Source organism: Schistocerca americana, chromosome 2 (genome assembly GCF_021461395.2).
Source record: "Schistocerca americana isolate TAMUIC-IGC-003095 chromosome 2, iqSchAmer2.1, whole genome shotgun sequence".
In the NCBI taxonomy this organism is placed as follows: Eukaryota; Metazoa; Arthropoda; class Insecta; order Orthoptera; family Acrididae; genus Schistocerca; species Schistocerca americana.
This window is the reverse complement of record NC_060120.1, coordinates 325,470,942-325,497,004: the sequence shown is the minus strand read 5'-3', so window position 1 is coordinate 325,497,004 and position 26,063 is coordinate 325,470,942. Positions and strand designations below refer to the sequence as shown.

The window sequence follows — 26,063 nt, the reverse complement described above, 5'->3', positions numbered from 1 at the left end:
AAATATTTGCAATTTCCAGTTGGTCTTTTATGAGCATGCCATTGTGGTTAATAGTAAAGCCCATACAGGATTTGTCATTGCCGGTTCCAAAACTGTTTATGACTGCCCAGATGCCAGTAGTTACGTTGTGTGAGTTTTGAAGCTTATTTGCAACATAGTTGCTCCTGGTCTGTGTAAGTAAGTCCTTATAGTGTACTTGATATATTTTGAAGGTTTCCTTTAGCTCAGGAATCTCTCTATTATTCAGCATTGCACTGTGGAGTAGTTTTAATTTTTCCCTCGCTTCAGTGACATTACTATTTACCCAAATATTTTTGTTTATATTTTTTGTTTGTTTCATTTTTGTGACTACAACTGGGCATGTGGTATCAAAGCAGTAATAGAAGTCAGCAGCAAAGTTATCATATGAAAAGCTATTATTTTCAAACCATTTTATTTGTGCTAGCATCCAGTTTAGTCTATTTATGTTGTCATTATACATTATTCTTTATTGCTTTGTGGTGACAGTGGGGGCCTCATGGCGTTCCAATTTAAGCTGTACTGCACGGTGATCTGAGATTGCTAGTTTTAAAACCGATGCAATGTGGGATAGGTGGGTCATGTTTGTTATTATGTTGTCAAAACATGTTTTACTATTGCCAATTTCTCTAGTGGGTTCCCGAATGAGTGGGGTCAGGTTAAATTCATCACACAGACGATGTAACTTTTTGGTGCTGACATCATTTGTTAATAAATTATATTTATATCCCCTGTAACTATAATATTTACATGACCATTTGGCCCAAAAAATGTTGTGTCTATGTATACAAGCAAGTCAGAAAGATTTACAAAAAAGGTATCTGTATTTGCTGCAGGTGGCCTGTAAACACCGATAACTGTTATGTTATCTCTACCCCATTTCAGGTTTATTGCAGCAAATTCTGAGACTCCTTCCAAGCAGAAGGCACTCATATCAAAAACATTGAAATTACTTTCATTTATAGTGAAAATTGCTACACCTCCCCCAGTCTTGTCTTGTCTACTGAAGGCTGTGCAGAATTTCATACACAGTGGTTGACTAATGCTAATCAGAGCTTCATTGTACCAATGTTCAGTTACAACTAATATATCGGGTTTGTTAATCCGTGAAATTACATCTAGATCATTATGCTTATTTCTAAGACTACCAAGATTCTGGTGTATGATTTTAAGGCTGAGTTTTACGTGCTGGACCTTAGAGGATAATTTTGGACTAGCAATGAGGCCAGCAGGCTTCACAAGTTACCCTGGCTTGCCAGCGGTGGCTGGTGTTGTGGCAGATTTTGTTGAGGTGGGTTGTACCACCCCATGGCAATGGACTTCTTTTCATCACTTTGTGAACAATGTCGCCTGACTTCCTCAATAATTTTGCTACTAATGATCTTTTTGCCTCTTTTGTTCATGTGCAGGCCATGAGATGTGTGCAGCTCCCTTTCTAGATAGCTGACATCTACTAGAGACACATTCTGAAATTTACTACATAGATCTTTAATCCTGTCATTTGTTTTATGAACTTCCCGGTTCACAATAGACTGTTTTATAAGATCATGCCTCTGTGGAATGTTGACAACAACTGTTTTAGTGTCATTTAACTTACCCAGTACCATTTTCATATGTCTAATTGCATCATTTGCTTGATTTCTTGCTACATCAAATGAACCTCCCATAATAACGGCACAGTCGTTGGATGAGAAGGAGTCACACTCCTGCATGCACGGCTTCACCACAGCAGAAAGAGGGGCTCCAGGCTGGATGTGGCCATGTTGAAATACCCACTGAAGAAAATAAATTCTTAAAATTTAAGAATATCCACCACCAGGAACATGACTGCTTTGTAGCATATGCTGACTCTGAGTACCTCCTCACTCCTGTGGTGTGCTGTGAGGGTGACCTCACTGCCTTTCATACAACATTCACAGAACAGCAGGTACCACATGCAACAACATACCAGGCCATATGCACATATGACTTGAGTCATAATCATTTTTATCCATACACTGGGGATGAATTACATGAGAAAGCAATCAGCTGTCATATTTCTGGGCTCCCATTAGGCAGAGAAGTGGAAACTCCAACTAGAGATCATTGCTATCAAACTGCCAAGTTCCACAGTGCAGCAGACAATGCATACATGCTGAACTACCAACTGCCATAACACAAACCATTTTTTCCACAATTTGAGTGGGTATGATGCTCATTTCTGTGTTGAGCAATTGGCTGATTTCCTCTTACATGATGATCAGCTTACTGTTCTGCCTGAGAGTACAGAAAAATACATTTCATTTTCCATGTGAATCATGCTGAAAATTACACTGTGCTTCATGGTCTCACTACATTTTATGCACACCCTACTTCAGAAACTTACTGAAAGGAGGCATCAGGAGCACATGCACATCACCTGAGGTGCGCGTCCCATTGCTCCAAAGTTTCTGCTAGTGACAAAGTTCTGCTTTGAGCAATGTATCATGACAATGGGCGCTAATTCCTTAAATTTCTGTGGGCTGAAGCTGCACCTGAATTAATCAGTATAATAGTAGGGAAGGTAGAACCTTGCTCATGCATCAAACAGTAGCCTGTAGATATTATTACTCCAGTCTAGATGTAAATTATTGTGTGGGTAGTACTCTGAATTAAGTTAAATTTTATGATTGGTTAGTTTACAGTTGTCGAATGCACTCAGATCAATCCTTTTCCAGCTCTCCTTCCTGTCGGCTTTCAGCACCAAAATTATGACTTGAGGTGTTTGTAACTGAACAGCTGTGTTAATAGCCCATGTCTGCCTGGATGTACTTGGTAGTGTAGGATATTCAAATAGTTTCCATGAATGGAAATTTAATGACAGTTGAATACTGAAATTCTTTATTCTTCAAATTTTTGAATGCACCTCATCAGTTACAGGCATAAAGGCACTATCCATACTAATTTCTCAAGCACAATTTTATCCTTTTTGAAATTATTCTGTCCTTGAATGTATGATTTATTATCTGTTGCACCCTGTACAAGCATTAGCTCTTGCTTTGCATTCATGATGGTGTGGTTCATGTCTTTGAACTACCCCACCAGCATCTTGAGCAATGTACACATACCACACATACTAAAATGATCGCAGTCACTTATCAATCTGTCTAAGAACCATCCCACATTTTATAATACATTGAAGTCCAAAGTTGATGCGAAAATGAATGCTGTAAGGATTGATGTGATTCCAACGTTTCTAGTATGGTCAATCTCCGCCTCCATTCAGTTTGTAACTCGATTCATGAAAGAGGAAGGCAAAAGCATTACTTGTAGATTGGAATGTTTTTGTCTGTCCTCTATCCTATTACTCAAATTTGCCTTCAAAGTACAGTAAACTGTTGACTATAATTGTTAAAGCATCCTGGTGTTGAATGAGAATCCTAATCTTACCACTATTAGTAAACGCCACCAAACCAAAAGGTTTGTGGGAGAGATTTCCTGGCATATGATTCGCTTATTATATTTAACTGGGGATGTTACACTGCATGACGTCATTGCTTGATTTCAAGCCTATTGATTCTACATGAAATGCATTTGGTTGTCAACAGGGTAATGTACGAAGCCTTCAGTGAGCTCCAGTAGCAGAGTCTAATTGAACGACCACATGCAAAACTGAAAGACATTCTGATCATACGCAAAGACTGTCAGACGTAACTTAGTAAACCTCCAGACACACTTGAATGACACATGAACTGAAGCTGAGGGTAGTAAAGCAGTAGAAGAAATGTTGAACTCAGTTTTCAAATATTCCTTCGCAGAGGGGAACCCTGGAGTATTGCCCCAGTCTAATTCTGGCACCACTAAAAAAAGAGTGATAGAGATTTTAATGACAGTGGCATTGTGAAACAAATGAAATTCCCAATACTAAACGAATCTCCATAGACTGAGGACCCCTATCACATTATGTACAGAGATAGCACAGTGACCCACAAAATTACTATCCAGTATCATTGACATCCATCTTAGAACATATCGCGATCTCAAATGTAATGGGATATCTCGAACAGAATGAACTCCTTCATTCCAACCATCAAGGATTAAAATAATGTGCTAAATGCAGTTCGTGATATTTTTATGACACACTGAAATTCATGGATGAAGGGCTTTAGGTAGATGTAGTATCTCTTGATTTCCGACAAGTATTTTGCTCAGTACTACGCCAACACTTTTTAAAGAAACTGCAAACATTCAGGGTATCAAACTAAATTTGTAACTGAGTTGAAAGTTTATTAGCAGGGGCAATGCAGCACATCATCTTGGATGAAGAATAATCGACAGTTGTTGTCTCAGAGGAGCGTGCTGGGATCCAAGCTTTTAAGGGGATACGGAATCACCTATCCCCGCAATGTTAATATATGCCTACTATAGGGAACATTTTCTCACAAACTACTGGAGACAGAGAGGTAAAAATTTTACTGTATGTGCATTCATATGTTACAACAATACTGAAACAACAGTTTATTGTCAAAGTATTTTCTTACAGAGATATTGTACATTTATTTTTAAGTAAATTTTTTCCATCGCTTTTTACTAGACTATCACCCCTAAGTCTTTTGTAAATCAAGTAATTAAAAAATCGTTGTTTCAGTATGTAATAGGGACCTATGTCACTACGTCATAAAAATTTCAGACTTCTAGGTTGACCAGTACCTGAGATAATGTTCCTAGATGAAGTAAAAAGTAAACTTACGGGAAACGGAGAAAGAAGATTAAAACATTCCTGATCCGTAGCTAATACCCCCTTCACAGTCTTCATAATCATCTTCAAGTCTTCTTTTGGCACCCTTCTGCACCTGTCTTGCTTTTTTCACTAATGTCTTGATTATATTATCAGCATGCCTTAGTCTGTGCTGATCTAAAAAGAACATAGCACGTACCGTACGGGAACCAACACACATACCCAACTTTTGAAGGACCTGGCATTTAGTTATATTTCCAAGATTGAAGGTTGCCACAGCATCATACACACCAAAATGTAGTGTATTAATTCCGACAAACACTGTTTTTGGGAGACGATGCCATATCACACTATTCAAGCACTCATTGGGGTTCTGCGTTTTTCCGTGAAGACATTTCATCAGAAGACTTCTGTCAGCCAGATCTCTGAAAATGGGCTTTATTTCTGCCATGATGGCTGATGGTAGACTGTGGTGGTGAATGTATTTCTCTCCTGTTGTTAGTCCCCTATTGTATTTACACCAGCTGTTTTCACCTTTGGGGCACAAACCATGTTGTGGATGCTCATCCGTGGATGCGGTGTGGAAATATAAAGCCCATATAGCTCTCCTCATTTCTTCAAGATTGCCTGTATTTTGCCTGATTGCAAGGCCATAGCAGTTCTGAATGTGGTCTATTATGGAATCAGTCAATCTTCCTCTGCCATCCAAGGTTTTCCCATCATCTAGTTTTTTCCCTTTCATAACTGATTTTAACCTTCTCAGCCTGGCACCCATTCTCTTCTGCACATGTCCTATACATTCAAGTTTGCTTATATTTACACTGTTCCCATATGGTTTGCTTTCCAAAACTTCTTTGAATGCTTTAGAGTCACCATCTCCCAGATATTTGACATAGCGAACATTATACCACTGTGAAGAGCGATGAAAAATTTTCTTCACCCCAGCAACCTCCATGCCACCACTACTACCATAATAATTAGCAATACAGTCATCACTGTGTTCATTTTTCAGCCTGCCTGTGCACCTACAGTATTTAGACATTATTGCAACATCAATAACCTTGCCAGTATCAACACTAGTTGCTGTTACAACACCATTGTTGGAGGTGTGGCCCCTTTTCTGCCACGTGCCATCAAACGCCACTGTGAGGTCACGACTGCCGTCATTTTCTTCCACTGCTTCTCCCACAGCAACCTGCATTGACTGCTGTGCTACATCTTCAACTGCAGATCCTAGTACATAATTGTAAGCTTCAAACTTTGAAGGTGCACTTGGAAGATTTAGAACACCACATAGCATATCACCAGCTGCTTTGCCCTTACCAATTGCTCGCAATCCATAAACTAACCTAATATTTACACTATAAAGTTCAGTTTTCTTGTATCCATTATTTACAGTTACTGAAACCGAACTTGGAAACTTACAGCTGTATTTACAAACACTGCATATTAAATTAAACTGGGCAGCCAGGCCAACATGGGATTCTACTTTCAGAGAAACGTTTCCACGACATTTTTTGCAGCACAAACTGTTTTCAAGAGCTTCACACAATATATTCGTATCAATGAGTTCAAAAACTTCATTCCCTCTATCAAGTAAATTATATTTCTCTTCCAAATCTCTTAGTTTTTTATGAGAAGCACTGTTTTCATTTGGTGTAAGTTCGTTCGGCAAATCAGTAATAAGTGGATTCACATTTTCCAACAGTGATGATGATGAACTGCTTTGCTTTGCTAATGAATCATTATTTCTTTTCTTTTGCCAGTTCACACGCTTTTAAATACTTTTGCTTTAGCTCTAGGCATTTTCACTGCGAAAAATGAAGCACTAAATACGAAATAACTCAACAACAACTACTTTCTTATATCACACTGTTTACAAAACAGTCCCGCCACAAAGTCAAAGAGTAACTTGAGGAAACCAGAGAGAAACATTTTCGGGCAACTAGTGTATAAATAGTCGCTGGAAACCGGGATATTTGAATTCATGTCACTTTAAAGGTACTGCCAAAAAGTTCATGGTCAGCCACGAGAGACGTGTATAACTAAAGCGCAATACCCGATCTCACAAATATATAAAAATAAAATAGTTATAATTGTAGTAGAGCTATGTATGATACGTCATTTTAAAGAGGAAACATGGCAGAATATAATACGCCAATAAAAAAAAATTCGATTTTTTAACCCAAAATCCGATTCCGTATCCCCTTAATGTTGTGTACTGCGGCAAGCTGTGGGCCACAGTGTCGCGTAGTGGTTAGTGCCACTGGCGGGTGCCTTAAGAGTCGCCAGTTCAAACCCTACCACCAGCGATTATTTGTTATTCAGTATTTATCGTTTCTGAAATGTTCTTGAAACATCTTACATTTTAATGAATAAAATGTTCTTGGGTTTTGGCCAAAGTGGTATGACTGCCAGTGGGCTGTTGGTGCGCCCTTATATACACTAGCTGCCGGCTGTGACGTCACTGGTGTCCGTGACATTGCCATATATGGGCATGTTTTTAGTCGGCGTTCGGTGTGCCCTCTTCAACCGCGCGATCGCTGGATCCCACGCAGCGCTGAGATTAGATTAGATTAGTTTTCCGTTCCATAGATCCGTGCTGAGGAGATCCTCGTGGATGTGGAACATGTCAATTTTTTTTTAATCTGAAATAACAATACTAATAGTACGAATATATACAATGTATCATTTGTTTCTATTTAAAAAATCATCAATGGAGTAGAAGGAGTTGGCCACTAGTAAGTCTTTCAGGCTCCTTTTAAACTGATCTATGCAAATTATTGAAAATGAGTGTTCCTGCGTAGTGGACCCCTTTTTGAACTAAAGTAAGTGCTTTTAAGCCCTTGTGCAGATCATTTTTGTTCCTGGTATTGTATGTATGAACTGAGCTGTTTGTTGGAAAAAGAGATATATTATTTAGGACAAATTTCATTAAGGAGTAAATATACGCAGAGGCAGTAGTTAGTATACCCAGTTCTTTGAAGAGGTTCCTACAGGACGTCCGTGAATTTACTCCATAGATAATACGTTTTACACGCTTTTGGACTCTGAAAACTTTTGTTTGACTTGAAGAGTTACCCCAAAATATTATACCATATGACATTATGGAATGAAAGTAGGCAAAGTATGCAAGCTTTTCCATTTTTATGTCGCCTATGTCTGCTAACACTCAAATTGCAAATACAGATTTGTTACGGTGGTTCTGCAGTTCTGTGGTGTGCTCCTCCCAACTGAATTTATTATCAAGATGTAATCCCAGGAATTTAAGACTGTCAACCTCTTCTATCTGCTCTTTTTCATACTTTATGCATATGCTGGGTGAAAACTTCTTACAGGTTCTGAATTGCATATAGTGAGTCTTTTCGAAATTTAATGTCAGTGAGCTGGCTTTAAACCATTTATTAATATCCATGAAACTATCATTAGCAGATCTTTCTAGAACTACACTCAACATACTATTTATTGCAATACTTGTGTCATCTGCAAGCAAAACGAACTCTGCTTCTGGCAGTGTAACTGATGAGAGATCATTAATGTACACAAGAAAAAGCAATGACCTTAAGATGTAACCTTGTGGGACACCACAAGTAATTTCTTCCCATTCTGACGATGACTGATGACTTAATTCACTAGTCCCTTACGCTGACACTGTTTTTGTTTCCTGTTAGCGAGGTATGACTTGAACCATTTTGCAGCACTGCCCATGACACCATAGAATTCTAATTTATTTAAAAGGATGTTGTGGTCCACACAATCAAATGCCTTTGACAAATCACAGAAAATACCTGCTGCTTGTTACTTGTAATTTAATGAATTAAGTACATTTTCACTGTAGGTGTAAATAGCCTTCTCGATATCAGAACCCTTCAGAAATCCAAACTGTGTTCTTGATAATATGTTATTTGTGGTCAGATGGTTGAGAAGCTGTCTGTACATTACTTTTTCTAAAATTTCTGAGAATGCTGGCAAAAGTGAAATCGGTCTGTAGTTTGATGGTATCTCTTTATCCCCTTTCTTGAATAGAGGCTTAACATCTGCATATTTTAGCCAGTCAGGAAATGTCCCAGTTATAATTGACTGGCTACACAAGTAACTTAGAATTGTGTTAAACTCACAAGAACATACTTTAATTAACTTTGTTGATATTTTTATTGTAACCACTAGAATGCTTTGTTTTTAAAGATTTTATTATGGAAGTTATTTCTTTTGGTGAAGTGAGTGACATATTCATGTACCTGAAGCTATTTGTAAAGGCTAGTTTCAGATATTCAAGGGCATTACTTACTGATCCTGACAATCCCATTCTATCAGTAACGGATATAAAGTACTTGTTAGATAGATTTGCCACACTAAGCCCATCGATTACGTATGTGTCATCTACCCTTAATGCTATTTGCTACTGTTCCTTTCTGGTTCTACCAGTCTCCTCATTCACTATATCCCATATTGTTTTTATTTTGTTCCCTGACATTGCTATCTTCTTCTCGTAGTGCATTTGTTTAGATCTCTGAATTACCTTTTAAAATATTTTACAGTATTCCTTGTATTTAGCTAAATCATCAGCATTGGAGCTATTCTTGGTCGACAGATACATTCTCCTTTTTGTCTTACAGGAAATCTTTATTCCTTGTGTAATCCATGGATTTAAAATAGACTTCTGTTTAATTTGAGTAACTTTTAGAGGAAAACAGTTTTCAGACATGGTACTGACATTGTTCATGAATGTGTTATATTCTTTATTCACGTCATGAGCACTCTAAACATCTTTCCAGTTCATATCTTTGAGCAGTTTTCTAAAACACTCAATTTTTGGTTGATTGACTACTCTCCTGTACTCAGATTTAGCAGTCTTGATAATCTACTTAGAATTTACATCTAAAACAAGGAGCTGCATGTCATGATCTGATAGTCAATTTATTACAGGTTTTATGATATGAATTTGTTCCTTTGATTTGTCTATAAAAATGTTATCAATGGCTGTCCTTGAGGTTTTAGTGATCCTAGTTGGAAAGTTTACAGGGTGAGTTAGATTGAAAGACAACGTTACTAACTGCAGTAGCCGGCCGAAGTGGCCGTGCGGTTAAAGGCGCTGCAGTCTGGAACCGCAAGACCGCTACGGTCGCAGGTTCGAATCCTGCCTCGGGCATGGATGTTTGTGATGTCCTTAGGTTAGTTAGGTTTAACTAGTTCTAAGTTCTAGGGGACTAATGACCTCAGCAGTTGAGTCCCATAGTGCTCAGAGCCATTTGAACCAACTAACTGCAGTAAATGTTTACTGGAAGATTGCATTAGAAAATCTGTATTAAAGTCTAAGCCACCGTCTCTATTCAAGGTGTTTGCGGTAACTTTTATTTCAATAGCTTCCTTTATTAAACTGTCCTAGAAGCCGTTAGTGCGAGCCACGACAGAGCTATCGTCAAATTTTATGTGGTGACCCTTTTCTAACGCATGCTCAGCTAACGCAGATTTCTCTGGATAGCTTCTGGCCACACTCACAAGGTATTTCGTAGACTCCAGGTGTTCTGAGACCTACTGTGTCTTTAACTGGTCTCAGTAATTTACGAATTTTCGTTGGAAGCCTGAAGATTGATTTGATCTTGTGTCTTTTCAACAGGCGGCTTATCTTGCCCGACTCAGAGCCACAGAATGGCAGCAAAGCAAGTTTCTTTTTCTGCTCTTCGTCGGTGGTCTTATTCTGATATTTCCCAGAAATCACTTCTTTCAGTTGATGGGTGCTGTAGCCGTTATCCCTGAAAACCTTGCGTAGGTGGCTCAGTTCATAGGGCAGGTTATCGTCGTCTGATATTACTCTTGCACTATGCACCAATGTTTGTAATACTGTGTGCTTCTGTGCTGGATGATGATGTTGGCTGGTGGCGTGCAGGAACAGGTCTGTGTGGTTGGATTTTCTGTAGACGCTAAGGCCAAAGCACCCATTTCGTTTACGATGGACAAGGATGTGGAGGAAGTGCAATGCATTACCTTTTTATACCTCCATGATGAACTGGATACTACTGTTGATGTCAACGAGGTGTTCCAAAAACTCGTCTAGTTACTCGCGTCCGTGTGGCCAAATAACGAACGTGTCGACAACGTATCGAAAAAAACACTTCGGCTTCAATGGCGCAGTATCTATGGCAATATCCTCAAAATTCTCCACGAAGAGGTTTGGAACAGCTGGAGCCAACGGGCTACCCATTGCTACGCCGTCTGTTTGATCGTAATACTGATCATTGTACACGAAATAGGAGGACGTAAGAGTGTGCCTAAATAGCTCGACCATTACATTTTAATGTTCGTATTTTCTGGAATATTCGATATCTGTATAAAAAGCAACATTCCACAGCCGAGAGTTGTGTTCTGACTGTACCGTTGGTTCCTGTGCTAAATGGTTTTTCTGTGCTATCTTTTACTCCACACACGACCCTGCCTTCGGATGTGGACTTGATTGTGGTTTCTATGTGACATTATTTGGTGGACGTGCCAGCTACTACAAAACGTCCACATCACCTTAGCTCCAATTAGGTAACGTACCAGGAACCCGAATACAAACAGTACATCGTCCCTAAGATCTATATATTCAGAAGACAAATGGATTCCAAAACAGTAGTAAGTCTACCGCACATTAAGCATCCACCAGTGTTATCCAGAGACACTAGTCAGGACCTGAGGAACTAGCTCAAAGGATTCAACTAAGTCGCCAAATACAACAAGTGGGATGACATGATGTTTTTGGCAAATGTGAACTTTCACATGGACTGCACAGACCAGGAATGATTCGAGAAGAATGAAGAGAAGCTGGTCCCGGCTGAGCCGAAGAAAATTTTTGGCAACAATCAGCAGCAAGTATTCTTAGCGGAAGAATAATTAAAGAACAGGGCCAAATATAAAGGATAACGACACAATCGTACATACAAAATGTTTTGGATATAAGTTACACGCGAATCCGAAAACGGCACAAGCCTACAAGATCTCACACTTCATGAAAGAGATCGCAGAAGACAGGTGACAAGTTTCCTGGTAAAGGAAGTCACAACAACGGAGAAATTCGTCATTTGGTACCTGCGAACCGAGGAAATTCAACAGAAAAGAGTCGGACAACAGCGGTATGACCGACTGCCGAATGTGGTCCCTCTGGCAGTTGTTGAAGACCACCATGAGCTTTCCCCTGATAGTAATGGGTGAGCTGTTTGTGGCAGCCAGAAGTATCGGACCGTATACACAAGAGATAACAGCCATGAATGCCGACTTCATACATCAGGAGGTAATAAAGACTGTCGAAGAAGAGGTGTACTGATCTTTGGCAGCCATCTCTGCCACTAGTTGAACAAGCCATGAAGAATGGACTCGATTGACTTGAAATTACGCAGCAACTGTCAAATGATACTCAGCATACGACCAATGCAGGTACACCCAATTCCTCCGTCAAATACAACGTCTCACTTGGGAGGCTGAGAACAACACGCCAGTATGTTTTCACTGTGAGTGCTCTGGACACGTTGCACGCTACTGAACAGGGAGAAGACGAGTGTTCGATGACTATTATGCCGTAAGACTTGAACCATCATAACAGCTCACTTCACGCCAATCGACTGCGGACGATTATAGTCGCCCTGTGGAATGAAGTCCATCGCTGTACCTTGGACGAGGTTGCTCCCCAACTTGCCTTAGAGGTACAGGCCGCTTGTCTAGCCGGCGAATTAAGGAAAACTAAGCGAGGCGGCTATCTGTGGAGGTAAAGGCGCCATAGATGAGAATCCTTTGTGAACGACAATCACCAAGATCTCAAGAAATGTCATTCACAATGTCGACGGCCAACTTGTTTGGGTGCTAGTCGATTCAAGAGGTTATTTTTCTGTTATGTCGAGTGCTTATCGTCACCAGCTAAAGAAGCCGACGTCACATGGTACAAAAACGACTGTGCTGAAGGCTGCAACAGGGAAATACGTCCAGTCTACAGCAATATGTGTTGCAAGAATAAATGCCGTCAAATATTGCAGAACACGCAAACATTACAAACACAAGATACACTACTGACCATTAAAATTGCTACACCAAGAAGAAATGCAGATGATAAACGGGTATTCATTGGACAAATATATTATACTAGAACTGACATGTGATTATATATTCACGCAATTTGGGTGCATAGATCCTGAGAAATCAGTACCCAGAACAACCAACTCTGGCCATAATAACGGCCTTGATACGCCTGGGCATTGAGTCAAACAGAGCTTGGATGGAGTCTACATGTACAGCTGCCCATGCAGCTTCAACACTATACCACAGTTCATCAAGAGTAGTGACTGGCGTATTGTAACGAGCCAGTTGATCGGCCACCATTGACCAGAAGTCTCCAATTGGTAAGAGATCTGGAGAATGTGCTGGCCAGGGCAGCAGTTGAACACTTTCCGTATCCAAAAAGGCCCGTACAGGACCTGCAACATGCCGTCGTGCACTATCCTGCTGAAATGTAGGGTTTCGCAGGGATCGAATGAAGGGTAGAGCCACGGGTCGTAATACATCTGAAGTGTAACGTCCACTGTTCAAAGTGTCGTTAGTGCGAACAAGAAGTGACCGAGACGTGTAACCAATGGCACCCCATACGCCAGTATGCGTTCACCGCGATGTCGCTAAACACGGATGTGACCATCACGATGCTGTAAACAGAACCTGGATTCATCCGAAAAAATTACGCTTTGTCATTCGTGCACCCAGGTTCGTCGAGTACACCATCGCAGGCGCTTCTGTCTGTAATGCAGTGTCAAGGGTAACCGCAGCCACAGTCTCCGAGCTGATAGTCCATGCTGCTGCAAACGTCGAACTGTTCGTACAGATGGTTGTTGTCTTGCAAACGTCTCCATCTGTTGACCCAGGTATCGAGACGTGGCTGCACGATCCGTCACAGCCATGCGGATAAGATGCCTGTGATCTCGACTCCTAGTGATACGAGGCCGTTGGGATCCAGCACGGCGTTCCGTATTACCCTCCTGAACCCACCGATTCCATATTCTGCTAACAGTCATTGGATCTCGAGCAACGCGAGCAGCCATGTCGAGATACGATAAACCACAATCGCGATAGGCTATAATCCGCCCTTTATCAAAGTCGGAAACGTGATGGTACGCATTTCTCCTCCTTACACGAGGCACCACAACAACGTTTCAGCAGGCAACGCTGGTCAACGCTGTTTGTGTATGAGAAATCTGTTGGAAACTTTCCTGGTTGGAAACTTTCCTCATGTCAGCACGTGTGAATGCTCTGAAAAGCTAATCATTTGCATATCACAGTATCTTCTTCCTGTCGGTTAAATTTCGCGTCTGTAGCACGTCACCTTCGTGGTGTAGCAATTTTAATGGCCAGTAGTGTATTTCAAGAACATTCAAGAAACGATAAATACTAATTAACGAATACGAGGGGGTGCTGAAAAGTAATGCCTCCGAATTTTTTGTGTGAAAACCCAAAGTTTTTTAAATAAGAGAAATGTTTTTAACATCATACATCTTTAGCCTTCATGTCTACATATTTACTTCTCAAAATGGTCACCCTGGCGACGAACACAACTCCAAAAGGGAGACCATTTTTTTATACCGTCACTGTAGAATGTTTGACGTTGTTGTTGGAGCCACAGCCTCACCTCTACTAGCACCGCTTTATCGGTTTTAAATCGAAGTCCTCGAGTGTGTTCTATAAGTTTTGGAAACATATGAAAATCGGAGGGGCCAAGTCAGGACTGTACGGAGGATGATCGATGGTAGTGAACCCAAGGCGTCGGATTGCTGCAGACGTCGCAGCGCTCGTGCGTGGTCTGAGATTGTCACGCTGAAGAAGCGGTTGCTCTATGTGTGGACGAACTCTTCAAATTCGGAAACTTTCAGCACCCCCTCGTAACCTGTGGGTCGCGGTTTTGAAGTGGCGACTCACAGCACACCAACCAGCGACGCAAACCACTATGCCACGCTTCGTGCACAAGAGCTCGCACTATTTTTCTTTTTCCACGTTCCTGGAACATCTCGTCATCTGTGATTCGTGAAGACTAGGCAGAATCAGATTGAGTTATCACTGCCGATCTGTAAGACACTATGTGAGACACTGTAAGGAATGTCAACGCTAGGTGTAATTGCCGCAATTACCTCTGGATCTGGAGCACCAGGTACCAATCCCACCTGCAGCAGAGCCACACTGCCGAATTGGAATCAACCTCTTGGAGAGCTTCCCGATGTCGCCAAAGGGGAGTCGATGGATAACAGTCTGCAATAACCACCTCATCCACTATACCGTCACCATAGCCGTACCGACTGCTGAAGCTCCGGAAATTGCAAAGTTCCGTTTACAAGATTCATTTTGAAGCATGTAGGACCCCGTATGATGATATCTGATCGTGGAGAAGTTTTTAAGTCGAGACTAGTATCAGAGGTAATTTTACCATGGGACGTCACCTACAAGATGAAAACTGCCTACCATCCAACAGGCGAATGGCTTTATAGAATGTTTTAATAATACGCTGGAAGATATGCTCACTATATACCTTGATGTCGAACGGAGAGATTGTTATACGATACTACTCGGCATCGCATTTGCATACAACAAAGCGCAGCAAGACATTGCAGGCTTCACACCGTTCTTTCTACTCGACGGTCGCGAGGCCGAAGCGTCAACGGATACACGGCTCCAGTTTCAACTGGACGATACCCAGGATGATTACGTGATACGCCCCATCAGCAGCACCGAAGATGCAAAATACGTGGCTCGCATACAGACCCTGGGCGCGCAGAAAAAGGAACGAGAGTGCTTCAATACCAATCACCTTGCTGTGAGACACTGTCCAGGAGCCTTGGTTTCGATTTTTACGCCTGTGTGGAAGAAAAAAGTACTATCAGAGAAATTATTTAAGCCGTACTTTGGGGCGTATCGTATTGTTCATTGCTAGTTGGACGTCACACTTAAAGTCGAGGATTATTACCCTTCTTCAAGACACTAGCGCAGAGACGTCTTCCATGTCCACCGTATGAAGGCCTACCGCAGTCCAGAACTGAAGACAGATGATGGGAGGTTCAACGAAACTGAAGACCCACTCTTCACGTAACTTTGACGGGAGGCGCTTCCTTTGGTGCCCATCATAAATGATGTAACGACATGAGCAGAACGCAAGAATCCGCCAGCATCCCCATACAGAGGAGCATTAATAAAATCTAGATCCGGGGTGCTACAGTCGACTCAACAAGAATTTCTGAAACAGTTGGTCGCTGTTTCTGCAGGAGAGGGAGCAATGACGCAAACTAGGGCGCGTGCAGCATAGCATAGTGCTTCTGGTAGTCAGTTCAAACCCGATCACGGGCAACTATTTGTCGTGTGTGGTAAGTTCTTGAAATACTTGTAATTTTAATGTTAGTATATTCTGAAACATTCGATGTTAGTATAAATATTGTGGAATATTTGATGTTTGTCGAAATAGCTGCACTCTCTGTCCAGGAGGTCAGTTCTGTCTGGCTGAATGTTGGGTGTTCATAATGAACGAGCTTTCGGTTCTAAGTGTTATACTTCACTGACAAACTGCTTTGGGATTTGGACGTGAGTGTGATTTCGAAGTGACAATATTAGTGAAATGACAGACAGTTTTACTTGTAACCTCAGACTTTTTACAGACGATGCCTTTCTCTGTTGTAAAATAACATCTTAAAAAAGCTTCGATAATATTTGAAAGTGGTACAAAGACTGGCAACTTGCTTGAAATATGTAAAAATGCAAAATCTTATATTTTACAAAGTAGTATCATATGACTACAGTATTAACAAAAATCACATCTGGAATCGATCAATTCATAAAAATACCTGAAAGTAACAATTTGTGAAGACAGTAATAAGTTCACTATAGGAGCCACACTTCCGTTTCTTGGTAGGCTTCTGGAAAAATTCGAAACCGCGTAGACACTGAATTTATAAAACATTCCACCTAGGATACAGCTCAAGATTGTGGGATCCATACCAAATAGAACCAACAAAAATGCAAATGGCTCTGAGCACTATGGGACTTAACATCTAAGGTCATCAGTCCCCTAGAACGTAGAACTACTTAAACCTAACTAACTTAAGGACACCACACACATCCATGCCCGAGGCAGGATTCGAACCTGCGACCGAAGCGGTCGCGCGGTTCCGGACTGAAGGGCCTAGAACCGCTCGGCCACATCGGCCGGCTAGAACCAACAGGGGATATCGGAAGTATATAAAGCTAGGCAGCACGAATCGTCACAGAATTGTTTGACCCACAGGAGAGCATCACGAATATGCTGAAAAACTTGAATTGTCTGACACTTGGAGAGAGAGGCCAACGACCCTGTAAAAGCTTACATGCAAAGCTTCAATAACAAGTACTGAAATAGGACTCTAAGGATATATTACGGTCCCCGAGGTACCACATCTCTAGGCAAGATTACACTCATCACCGCACGAACAGAGGCATTTAAGCAGCCATTATTCGCATGCTCCAGATGTTAATGTAACAGGAAGAAACCTTCATACGTGGTGTAATAGGAAGAAAAAATGGTTCAAATGGCTCTGAGCACTATGGGACTTAACTTCTGAGGTCATCAGTAACCTAGAACTTAGACTACTTAAACCTAACTAACCTAAGGACATCACTCACATCAATACCCGAGGCAGGATTCGAACCTGCGCGGTCGCGCGGTTCCAGACTGTAGCGGATAGAACCGCTCGGCCACCCCGGCCGGCTAATAGGAAGAACCCTTTGCCACACACTTCACAGTGGTTTGCAGAATATAGGTGGAGACGTAGGTGTAGGCCCGTGTTGGACCAATTTTACCCTTTATTTTATAGCAAAAGAAAAGAGGAAGCTAGTGGCAGTGTGCCTGATCAGCGTCAGCTTGTGATTCTACTGGAATGGGGCTGAACGACGCAGTTCCAGAAATAAGTGTTGCGGCGGTAACAGTGATGTCGTTGTGAAACCAGAGAATCAACCTGGTCTTTCAGTAGAAGTAATAAAAAATAGTGAGAAAGCCGCCATGAGGTATTGCATTAGCAGCCGCAGTCTGGTAGCCGCATTGTGGCGACATGTGGCTCAGAATAGCATACACGTAAGGGGACTGCGACACGAGGCTAGCCGCGCTCGCAGGAAACTGCACCCAACAGCGGTAACGACAGTAGCGGGTGGGTCGATGTCACCACACCAGGGCAAGTCTCCTGTTATTGGCGGCGTGACCAGGTGCCAGGTTTTAGTGAAACAAATGCGCCTCAGAGCTACACTGAGGTGACAAAAGTCATGGGGTAATGGTATGCATATACAGGGTGGGCCATTGATAGTGACTGGGCCAAATATCTCACGAAATAAGCATCAAACGAAAAAACTACAAAGAACGAAACTCGTCTAGCTTGAAGGGGAAACCAGATGGCGCTATGGTTGGCCCGCTAGATGGCGCTGCCGTAAGTCAAACGGATGTCAACTGCGTTTTTTAAAATAGGAACCGCCATTTTTATTGCATATTCGTGTAGTACGTAAAGAAAAAAATGGTTCAAATGGCTCTGAGCACTATGGGACTCAACTGCTGTGGTCATCAGTCCCCTAGAACTTAGAACTACTTAAACCTAACTAACCTATGGACATCACACACATCCATGCCCGAGGCAGAATTCGAACCTGCGACCGTAGCAGTCCCGCGGTTCCGGACTACGTAAAGAAATATGAATGTTTTAGTTGAACCACTTTTTTCGCTTTGTGATAGTCACTAACATATAAGTACGTAGTATCACGTAACATTCCGCCAGTGCGGACAGTATTTGCTTCGCGATACATTACCAGTGTTAAAATGGGCCTTACCAATTGCGGAAAAGGTCGATATTGTGTTGATGTATGGCTACTGTGATCAAAATGCCCAACGGGCGTGTACTATGTATGCTGCTCGGTATCCTGGACGACATCATCCAAGTGTCCGGACCGTTTGACAGATAGTTACGTTATTTAAGGAAACAGGAAGTGTTCACATCAGTAACAGACAAATTGCGAGAGAATCGGGAATCTCAAAAACGTCGGTGTTGAGAATGCTACATCAACATCGACTGCACCCGTACCATATTTCTATGCACCAGGAATTGCATGGCGACGACTTTGCACGTCGTGTACAGTTCTGCCAATGGGCACAAGAGAAATTACGGGACGATGACAGATTTTGTGCACGCGTTCTATTTAGCGAGGAAGCGCCATTCACCAACAGCGGTAACGTGAACCGGCAAAATATGCACTATTGGGCAACGGAAAATCCACGATGGTTGCGACAAGTGGAACAGCGACCTCGGCGGGTTAATGTATGGTGCGGGATTATGGGAGGAAGGGTAATTGGCCCCCATTTTATCGATGGCAATCTAAATGGTGCAATGCATGCTGATTTACTACGTAATGTTCTACCGATGTTACTACAAGATGTTTCAGTGGATGACAGAATGTCGATGTACTTTCAACTGATGGATGTCCGGCACATAGCTCGCGTGCGGTTGAAGTGGTATTGATAGCAAATTTGATGACAGGTGGATTGGTCGTCGAAGCACCATACCATGGCCCGCACGTTCACCGGATCTGACGTCCCCGGATTTCTTTCTGTGGGGAAAGTTGAAGGATATTTGCTGTAGTGATCCACCGACAACGCCTGACATCATGCGTCAGTGCATGTGCGAACATTACGGAACGCGAACTACACGCTGTTGAGAGGAATGTCGTTACACGTATTGCCAAATGCATTGAGGTTGACGGACATCATTTTGAGCATTTATTGCATTAATGTGGTATTTACAGGTAATCACGCTGTAACAGCATGCGTTCTCAGAAATGATGAGTTCACAAAGGTACATGTGTCACATTGGAACAGCCGAAATAAAATGTTCAAACGTACCTACGTTCTGTATTTTAATTTAAAAAAACCTACCTGGTACCAACTGTCCGTCTAAAATTGTGAGCCATATGTTTGTGGCTCTTACAGCGCCATCTATCAGAAAGCGAACAAAGTGTTCCAACTGAAACATACATATTTTTTTTACGTACTACACGAATATGAGTAAAAAATGCGGGTTCCTATTTAAAAAAAAAAAAAAAACGCAGTTGATATCCGTTTGACCTATGGCAGTGCCATCTAGTGGGCCAACCATAGCGCCATCTGGTTTCCCCCTTCAAGATAGACAAGTTTCGTTCTTTGTAGGTTTTTCGTTTGACGCTTATTTCGTGAGATACTTGGGCCGGTCACGATCAATGGACCATCCTGTATACGTTCATGTCAAAGATGTAGCAGAGAATGTCCACAGTATCACAGCTTCTGTTCAATAAGTGAATACATCGTCTTCAACATATGTAATCTGTGATTTGGTGTGTTACATGAACATGATTGTTTTTCTTTGTAAACACTGTACTTAAGCCTAGTACATAGCACTGAATACAGTGGACGGTACACACAAATGGATAGAGAGCTGGGAGCTGACGTACCACTGGTGCTACTGGCGCTTGGCGCCCGCCTCGCACAGTCGCCGCCACTCGTCGGCGGGCAGGTCCCGGTCCCCCCACCCCCACAGCGCGTGGCTGCCGTCTCCGGAGCGCTCGACGCGCCGCCGGACCATGTCGGGCGCCACGGTCTTCAGGTCGTACGCCCAGCCGAGGCGCGCGAAGAAGTCGATGAAGGCGGTCGTGGGGTTGAGTGGGCTGGCGCCCAGCTCGGCCGCCTTGTAGTCCCAGGGGAACACGTGGTGGTAGTTGTGCCAGCCCTCGCCCAGCGCCGCCACAGACACCACGGCGTTCTCCACCGGGCTGATGTGCCTGCAGACATCGCCGCCGTAGTTAGAGGCGCTAAGCGGGCAAGCACTCGTGTAGCGTGGATACTCGGGAGGAAGCTACGTGTTACTGCGTCGGGCAAAAGAACTAGTTGTGCCCAGAATACATCACACTGAAGCCGTCCTCACGCCGGACAACGCCGCTGAAGTTGACGGCAGACGGGAAATCCGGCTGCATGAGACACAACACCCACGTCACATGAGACATGCTGCTTACGTGATTTCCGACTGCAGCATTCTCCATCGGCAGCTGTCGGCTGTATGTGGCTCGATAACTACACTGTTTGTTTACGAAAATGGACGGACGCAAAATTCCTATGTTGGCTCAATTAAAGCGCACTTTTCCCTCCTTGTCCATAAGGCAGTCATGTTTTTCCGTCTGTAGTATAAAAAATAAAAACTTCAGTATAGGGAATGTATAGATTAACATGAATATTGCTCTGGTTTTATAATACATGACGAAGTAGCAAATTCAGTAAAAGAATTCAAAGCTGCTAACAAAAGAATATTCTACATAGTACTCGGAAAACAAATGTCAGACTAAATGCTTATCGCCGTTCACGGCCCGAAGGAAGATACACTACTGGCCATTAAAATTGCTACACCACTAAGATGACGTGCTACAGACGCGAAATTTAACCGACAGGAAGAAGATGCTGTGATATGCAAATGACTAGCTTTTCAGAGCATACACAAGGTTGGCTCCGGTGGCGACACCCACAACGTGCTGACATGAGGAAAGTTTCCAACCGATTTCTCATACACAAGCAGCAGTTGACCGGCGCTGCCTGGTGCAACGTAGTTGTGATGCCTCGTGTAAGGAGGAGAAATGCGTACCATCACGTTTCCGACTTTGGTAAAGGTCGGATTGTAGCCTAACGCGATTGCGGTTTATCGTATCGCGACATTGCTGCTCGCGTTGGTCGAGATCCAATGACTGTTAGCAGAATATGGAATCGGTGGGTTCAGGAGGGTAATACGGAACGCCGTGCTGGATCCCAACGGCCTCGTATCACTAGCAGTCGAGATGACAGGCATCTTATCCGCATGGCTGTAATGGATCATGCAGCCACGTTTCGATCCCTGAGTCAACAGATGGGGACGTTTGCAAGACAACAACCATCTGCACGAACAGGTCGATGACGTTTGCAGCAGCATGGACCATCAGCTCGCAGAACATGGCTGCGGTTACCCTTGACGCTGATTCACAGACAGGAGCGCCTGCGGTGGTGCACTCAACGACGAACCTGTGTGTACGAATGGCAGAACGTCATTTTTCGGATGAATCCAGGTTCTGTTTACAGCATCATGATGGTCGCACCGCATCGCGGTGAACGCACATTGGAAGCGTGTATTCGTCATCGCCATACTGGCGTAACACCTGGCGTGACGGTATGGGGTGCCATTGGTTACACGTCTCGGTGACCTCTTGTTCGCATTGACGGCACTTTGAACAGTGGACGTTACATTTCAGATGTCTTACGACCCGTGGCTCTACCCTTCATTCGATCCCTAGGAAACCCTACATTTCAGCAGGATAATGCATGACCGCATGTTGCAGGTCCTGTGCGGACCTTTCTGGATACAGAAAATGTTCGACTGCTGCCCTGGCCAGCACATTCTCCAGATCTCTCACCAACTGAAAACGTCTTGTCAATGGTGGCCGAGCAGTCACTACTCTTGATGAACTGTGGTATCGTGTTGAAGCTGCATAGGCAGCCGTACCTGTACACGCCATCCAAGCTCTGTTTGACTCAATGCCCAGGTGTATCAAAGCCGTTATTACGGCCAGAGTTGGTTGTTCTGGGTACTGATTTCTCAGGATCTATGCACCCAAATTGCGTGAAAATGTAATCACATGTCAGTTCTAGTACAATATATTTGTCCAATGAATACCCGTTTATCACATGCATTTCTTCTTGGTGTAGCAATTTTAATGGCCAGTAGTGTAAAACAGATGAAGAAAAGGAAAAGTTTCCATTATCAAATACAGCAAACAATTGAGAGCACACTAAACAGAAACATCAAGATACTTCTGGGAGAATTAAAAGAAAAGTAGGAAAAGGATAAATCTATAAACCAACTTTAGGAAGGTGCAGGTTGCATGGCGAGACAAATGAGAATGGTCAGAGGATGATCAACTTAGTTAGCTCAAAGGACCTAAGATAAGGGGACCTGGTGCTAACCGGATGGAAGAACTACCAACGAGATAGATCATATCTTGGTAGACCAGCGCTACAGCCGTAGTCACGGACGTCGTGTCGTTTAGAGGAGCCGACTGTGCATCAAACCACATCCTCGTTGTGTGTAGACTTGAAATGAAGTTCACCTACACGCACTATAAAAAGAAGGAGACACTAGAACATGCTTTGAATGTTGGGAAACTGCGAGAAAGTGCAATTAAAGAACAATATGCTACAGAAATCAAAAAACCTCTGAGGCCCTAGAAAACCAGGAAGTAAGAGAGGACATGGAGGAAAAGTGGAATGAAGTTAAATCCGCTGTACTAAGGTTTGCGGAGGATACGTTGGGAAGAAGGGAGGGAATGACGAAAAGAAAGTGGTTCAACGAGACATCCCAGAAGGCCACAGAAAAGAGGAGGAAGATGAGGGAGAAGTGACTGGAGGACAGTAAGAATGAGCAGAAAAGGGAACATTTTATCAACAACAGAAGAGAGACGAAGCGAATCCTACGAACAGAGATGAGAATATATCTAACCAGTTTATCCGAACGAATTGAGACAGAGAGCGACAACATAAAGTCGAAAATTTTTCCAGTGCATCAAAAATCAGAAACGTGGAATTCAGAGTCCAGACTTCTTCGTTAGGAACAGGAACGGCAACTTGATAAATGACAGAACAAGCGAAACACGTATCACAGACAAACACACAGACCTTTATTTAGTCGTAGAGACGGACCTTATAGACTTAAGTTTCATTGTTCTGGCTTTCGTTTTGGTGTAGCCAGTTTTTTTCCCTGTGCTGGCACTGTATTTCTGGACATTGAGTCTTGTGCTACTAATAGCCAACAGATGACCAAAGTTTCTTGGAAGTCTAGGAGACATCTTGCAATAGAACTTTGCTATGGTAACAGTTGAAACAAGCTCGCCATGAAAATGAAGCGTAAAGTTAATTTTCAAAAGTGCAAAGTAGAAGCACAGTGTATGAAAGCGAGAAAAGAACTTGAATTGGATACTCACTTGTCGTAAGGCCTGTTGCCCCACATGTGCGCCACGCTGTTGATGAGGAAGGCGATGTTGAGTGTGAGGACGAACCGGAAGTTGAAGAGCACGAAGAATGACCTCCAGAGCGTCTCATCCCAGAAATACCAAGGCACCCACACCGGGAACACGACTACGAGCAGGGCGAACAGCGGCACGTACAGCCTGTAGAAAATATGTTTCAGGCATACATGTGGATGTGATTGTAGTCGCGAACGGAACTAATGCGGAGTGAGGGAAGTACTGAAGTCATTACACGTAAATCTTTCATTGTAATACGCTCCACATTTCATATCTAAGACAATATTTTTTACTTACGAGAAATTGGACGAATTTGACGTTACGTATGATGAGTACCTATCATCACTTTGATCAAATAAACACTAGAAGCCAGCATTCACAACTCGCCTACATGAAACGGAACATGGTCAATAAGACACAAAGCACGGGCTTAATGTGTTCAAAATAAAAATCTCCCATAAGTTCACAACTTCTCCTATACACACAGTCGATTCTCCTTACAAATTAAATTTACTTGAAATAAAAACAGTTTAATACAGATGTATAGAGTATAATACGAACAGTGAGAGTTGTACTATAGAAGGTGTCCCATGGAGAATTTAGGGATATGACTGTAACAATCACTCAAAGCAAAAAAGTCTACTAAACATGGGCCCTAAAATGCATGCATTACCAACTATGAGCACTTCTTCATATTCAATATTGTGAAAAAAGATTTCTGCTACGATAAGCATTTGCTTTCCATATTTCGGGAGGAGGTTGTATGGACCAAAACGAGAAAAAATTGCCTAGTGAACATGAGCTCCAAAACGTATAACTTAAGAGTTATAAGCATCTGTTCAGTAGAAGAGCTGTGTTTTAAAGGAACGAAGATGAACAAGTACTCATAGCTCTTAAGATAAGCACTTTAGAGACCACGTTTACGGACTTTATTTCTTGCTTTGGGCCGTACTACCACTTATCAAAATACGCAGACGCGATTTGTTTCACAATATCGAGATGAAGAAGCTCATAGCTCGTAAGGTATGTGTTTTAGAGACATGTTTACTAGACTTTATTTGCTTCGTTCCTGTCATATCCCTGAATATCAACCATTCCTCCTGGGACACTAGGTATACCACATGTGTGATCTGTGGGCAGGCGTGGGTTAGCAAGGGTAGGGCTTTTCAATGTGCCAAATGTGGGCACGGTTTCCCTAAGTAACCATGTCTTCAATTACGGAGCAGACTTTATCGAATACACGAGAGGTGATTATAGTAGCATAGTCTCCCTGAATAGCGGTACATATACGTAACAGTAATATAAACGGCCGACATCCATTCCCAAATCCGGAACGGGTCGTGGGTCACTCCTTCTATTCTATCGAGGAGTTCCTTGAGAAATTAAGCTGATTCTTGTTGTAATGTTTGATTGCGTTAACTAAAACTTATGGATTGACTTTTTTGGGTTAATAAACATTTTATTTTTATCTATTATTACTTTTATGTTGCGATTTCATGTACTGACACGTTCCATGACTTTGGAGAGTTGCTCCACTTTTTGGTCTTATGGAACATGACGTGTAAATAAATAACTAAATATTATTCACCGAGTGTCTGTTTCGTCAGTTAGTACGAAGTACGTTTCATGCAAGTGCAATAATGTACTTTTACTGAAACCCTTTCATAAAGTTCTCTTGTAGAACCTTTGAGAACGGCTTTAGGCCGAAATGCGTAAGGCAGTATAAAGTTATAAACACGATGATCAAGACTGCACTAAAAATAACTGCAACATCTAACACAGCATTTATACATTTTGCTGCTGAAGTAAACGTATGACGGCCCACGGAAAAACGGGGTAAAAGTCCGTTTAATTACGAGATGAGCTATGGCTCATTCTGATGGTCCAAATAGCATGGCAACTCACCGAGGTAAAAAGTGTTCTGCTGTTAGTGGTAAAGGAAGGACGTTCTCAGTCAGTCTGCTCAGGGAAAGAATGTACCAAAAGTCCAAGGTTTGCTTCCACTCTTCACATTGCACCAGTTAGATCAGATGAGTAGCGACTGCAAACGTGATCGGTTGTTTCTTATTCTGTATTGTTTCCTTGTTGTTATAGTGTTCAGTTTTCGGTATGGTAAATGTGTGTTTCCTTTAGGATCTTTGACCTGTGTGGTTCGTAACAAGTTGAAGGTGAGAAACCATCTGTTAATCAATAAGGTAAAAAGAGAAAAAAATTGTGGCGGAATGAGTAATGTTTGTAGGGACCTAGGTCAATGTTTAATGTGTTAGGCAGTGACTGTAAA

The 26,063-nt window shown here is 42.4% G+C and overlaps 1 protein-coding gene across 3 annotated transcripts in view; it reads right to left on the bottom strand.

The window, feature by feature from the left end:
* The window catches only part of LOC124595638 (acyl-CoA Delta-9 desaturase-like), a 666,968-nt gene that overhangs the window by 8,921 nt on the left and 631,984 nt on the right, over positions 1 to 26,063 (bottom strand). For all 3 annotated transcript variants that reach the window (XM_047134467.1, XM_047134466.1, XM_047134469.1), the window contains 2 exons: positions 23,741 to 23,926; positions 20,201 to 20,527 (listed from right to left, as the gene is read on the bottom strand). In XM_047134467.1, coding sequence (XP_046990423.1) covers positions 20,209 to 20,527; positions 23,741 to 23,926 — 505 coding nt within the window. In that variant the 3' untranslated portion in view covers positions 20,201 to 20,208. The remainder of the gene's footprint in view (positions 1 to 20,200; positions 20,528 to 23,740; positions 23,927 to 26,063) is intronic.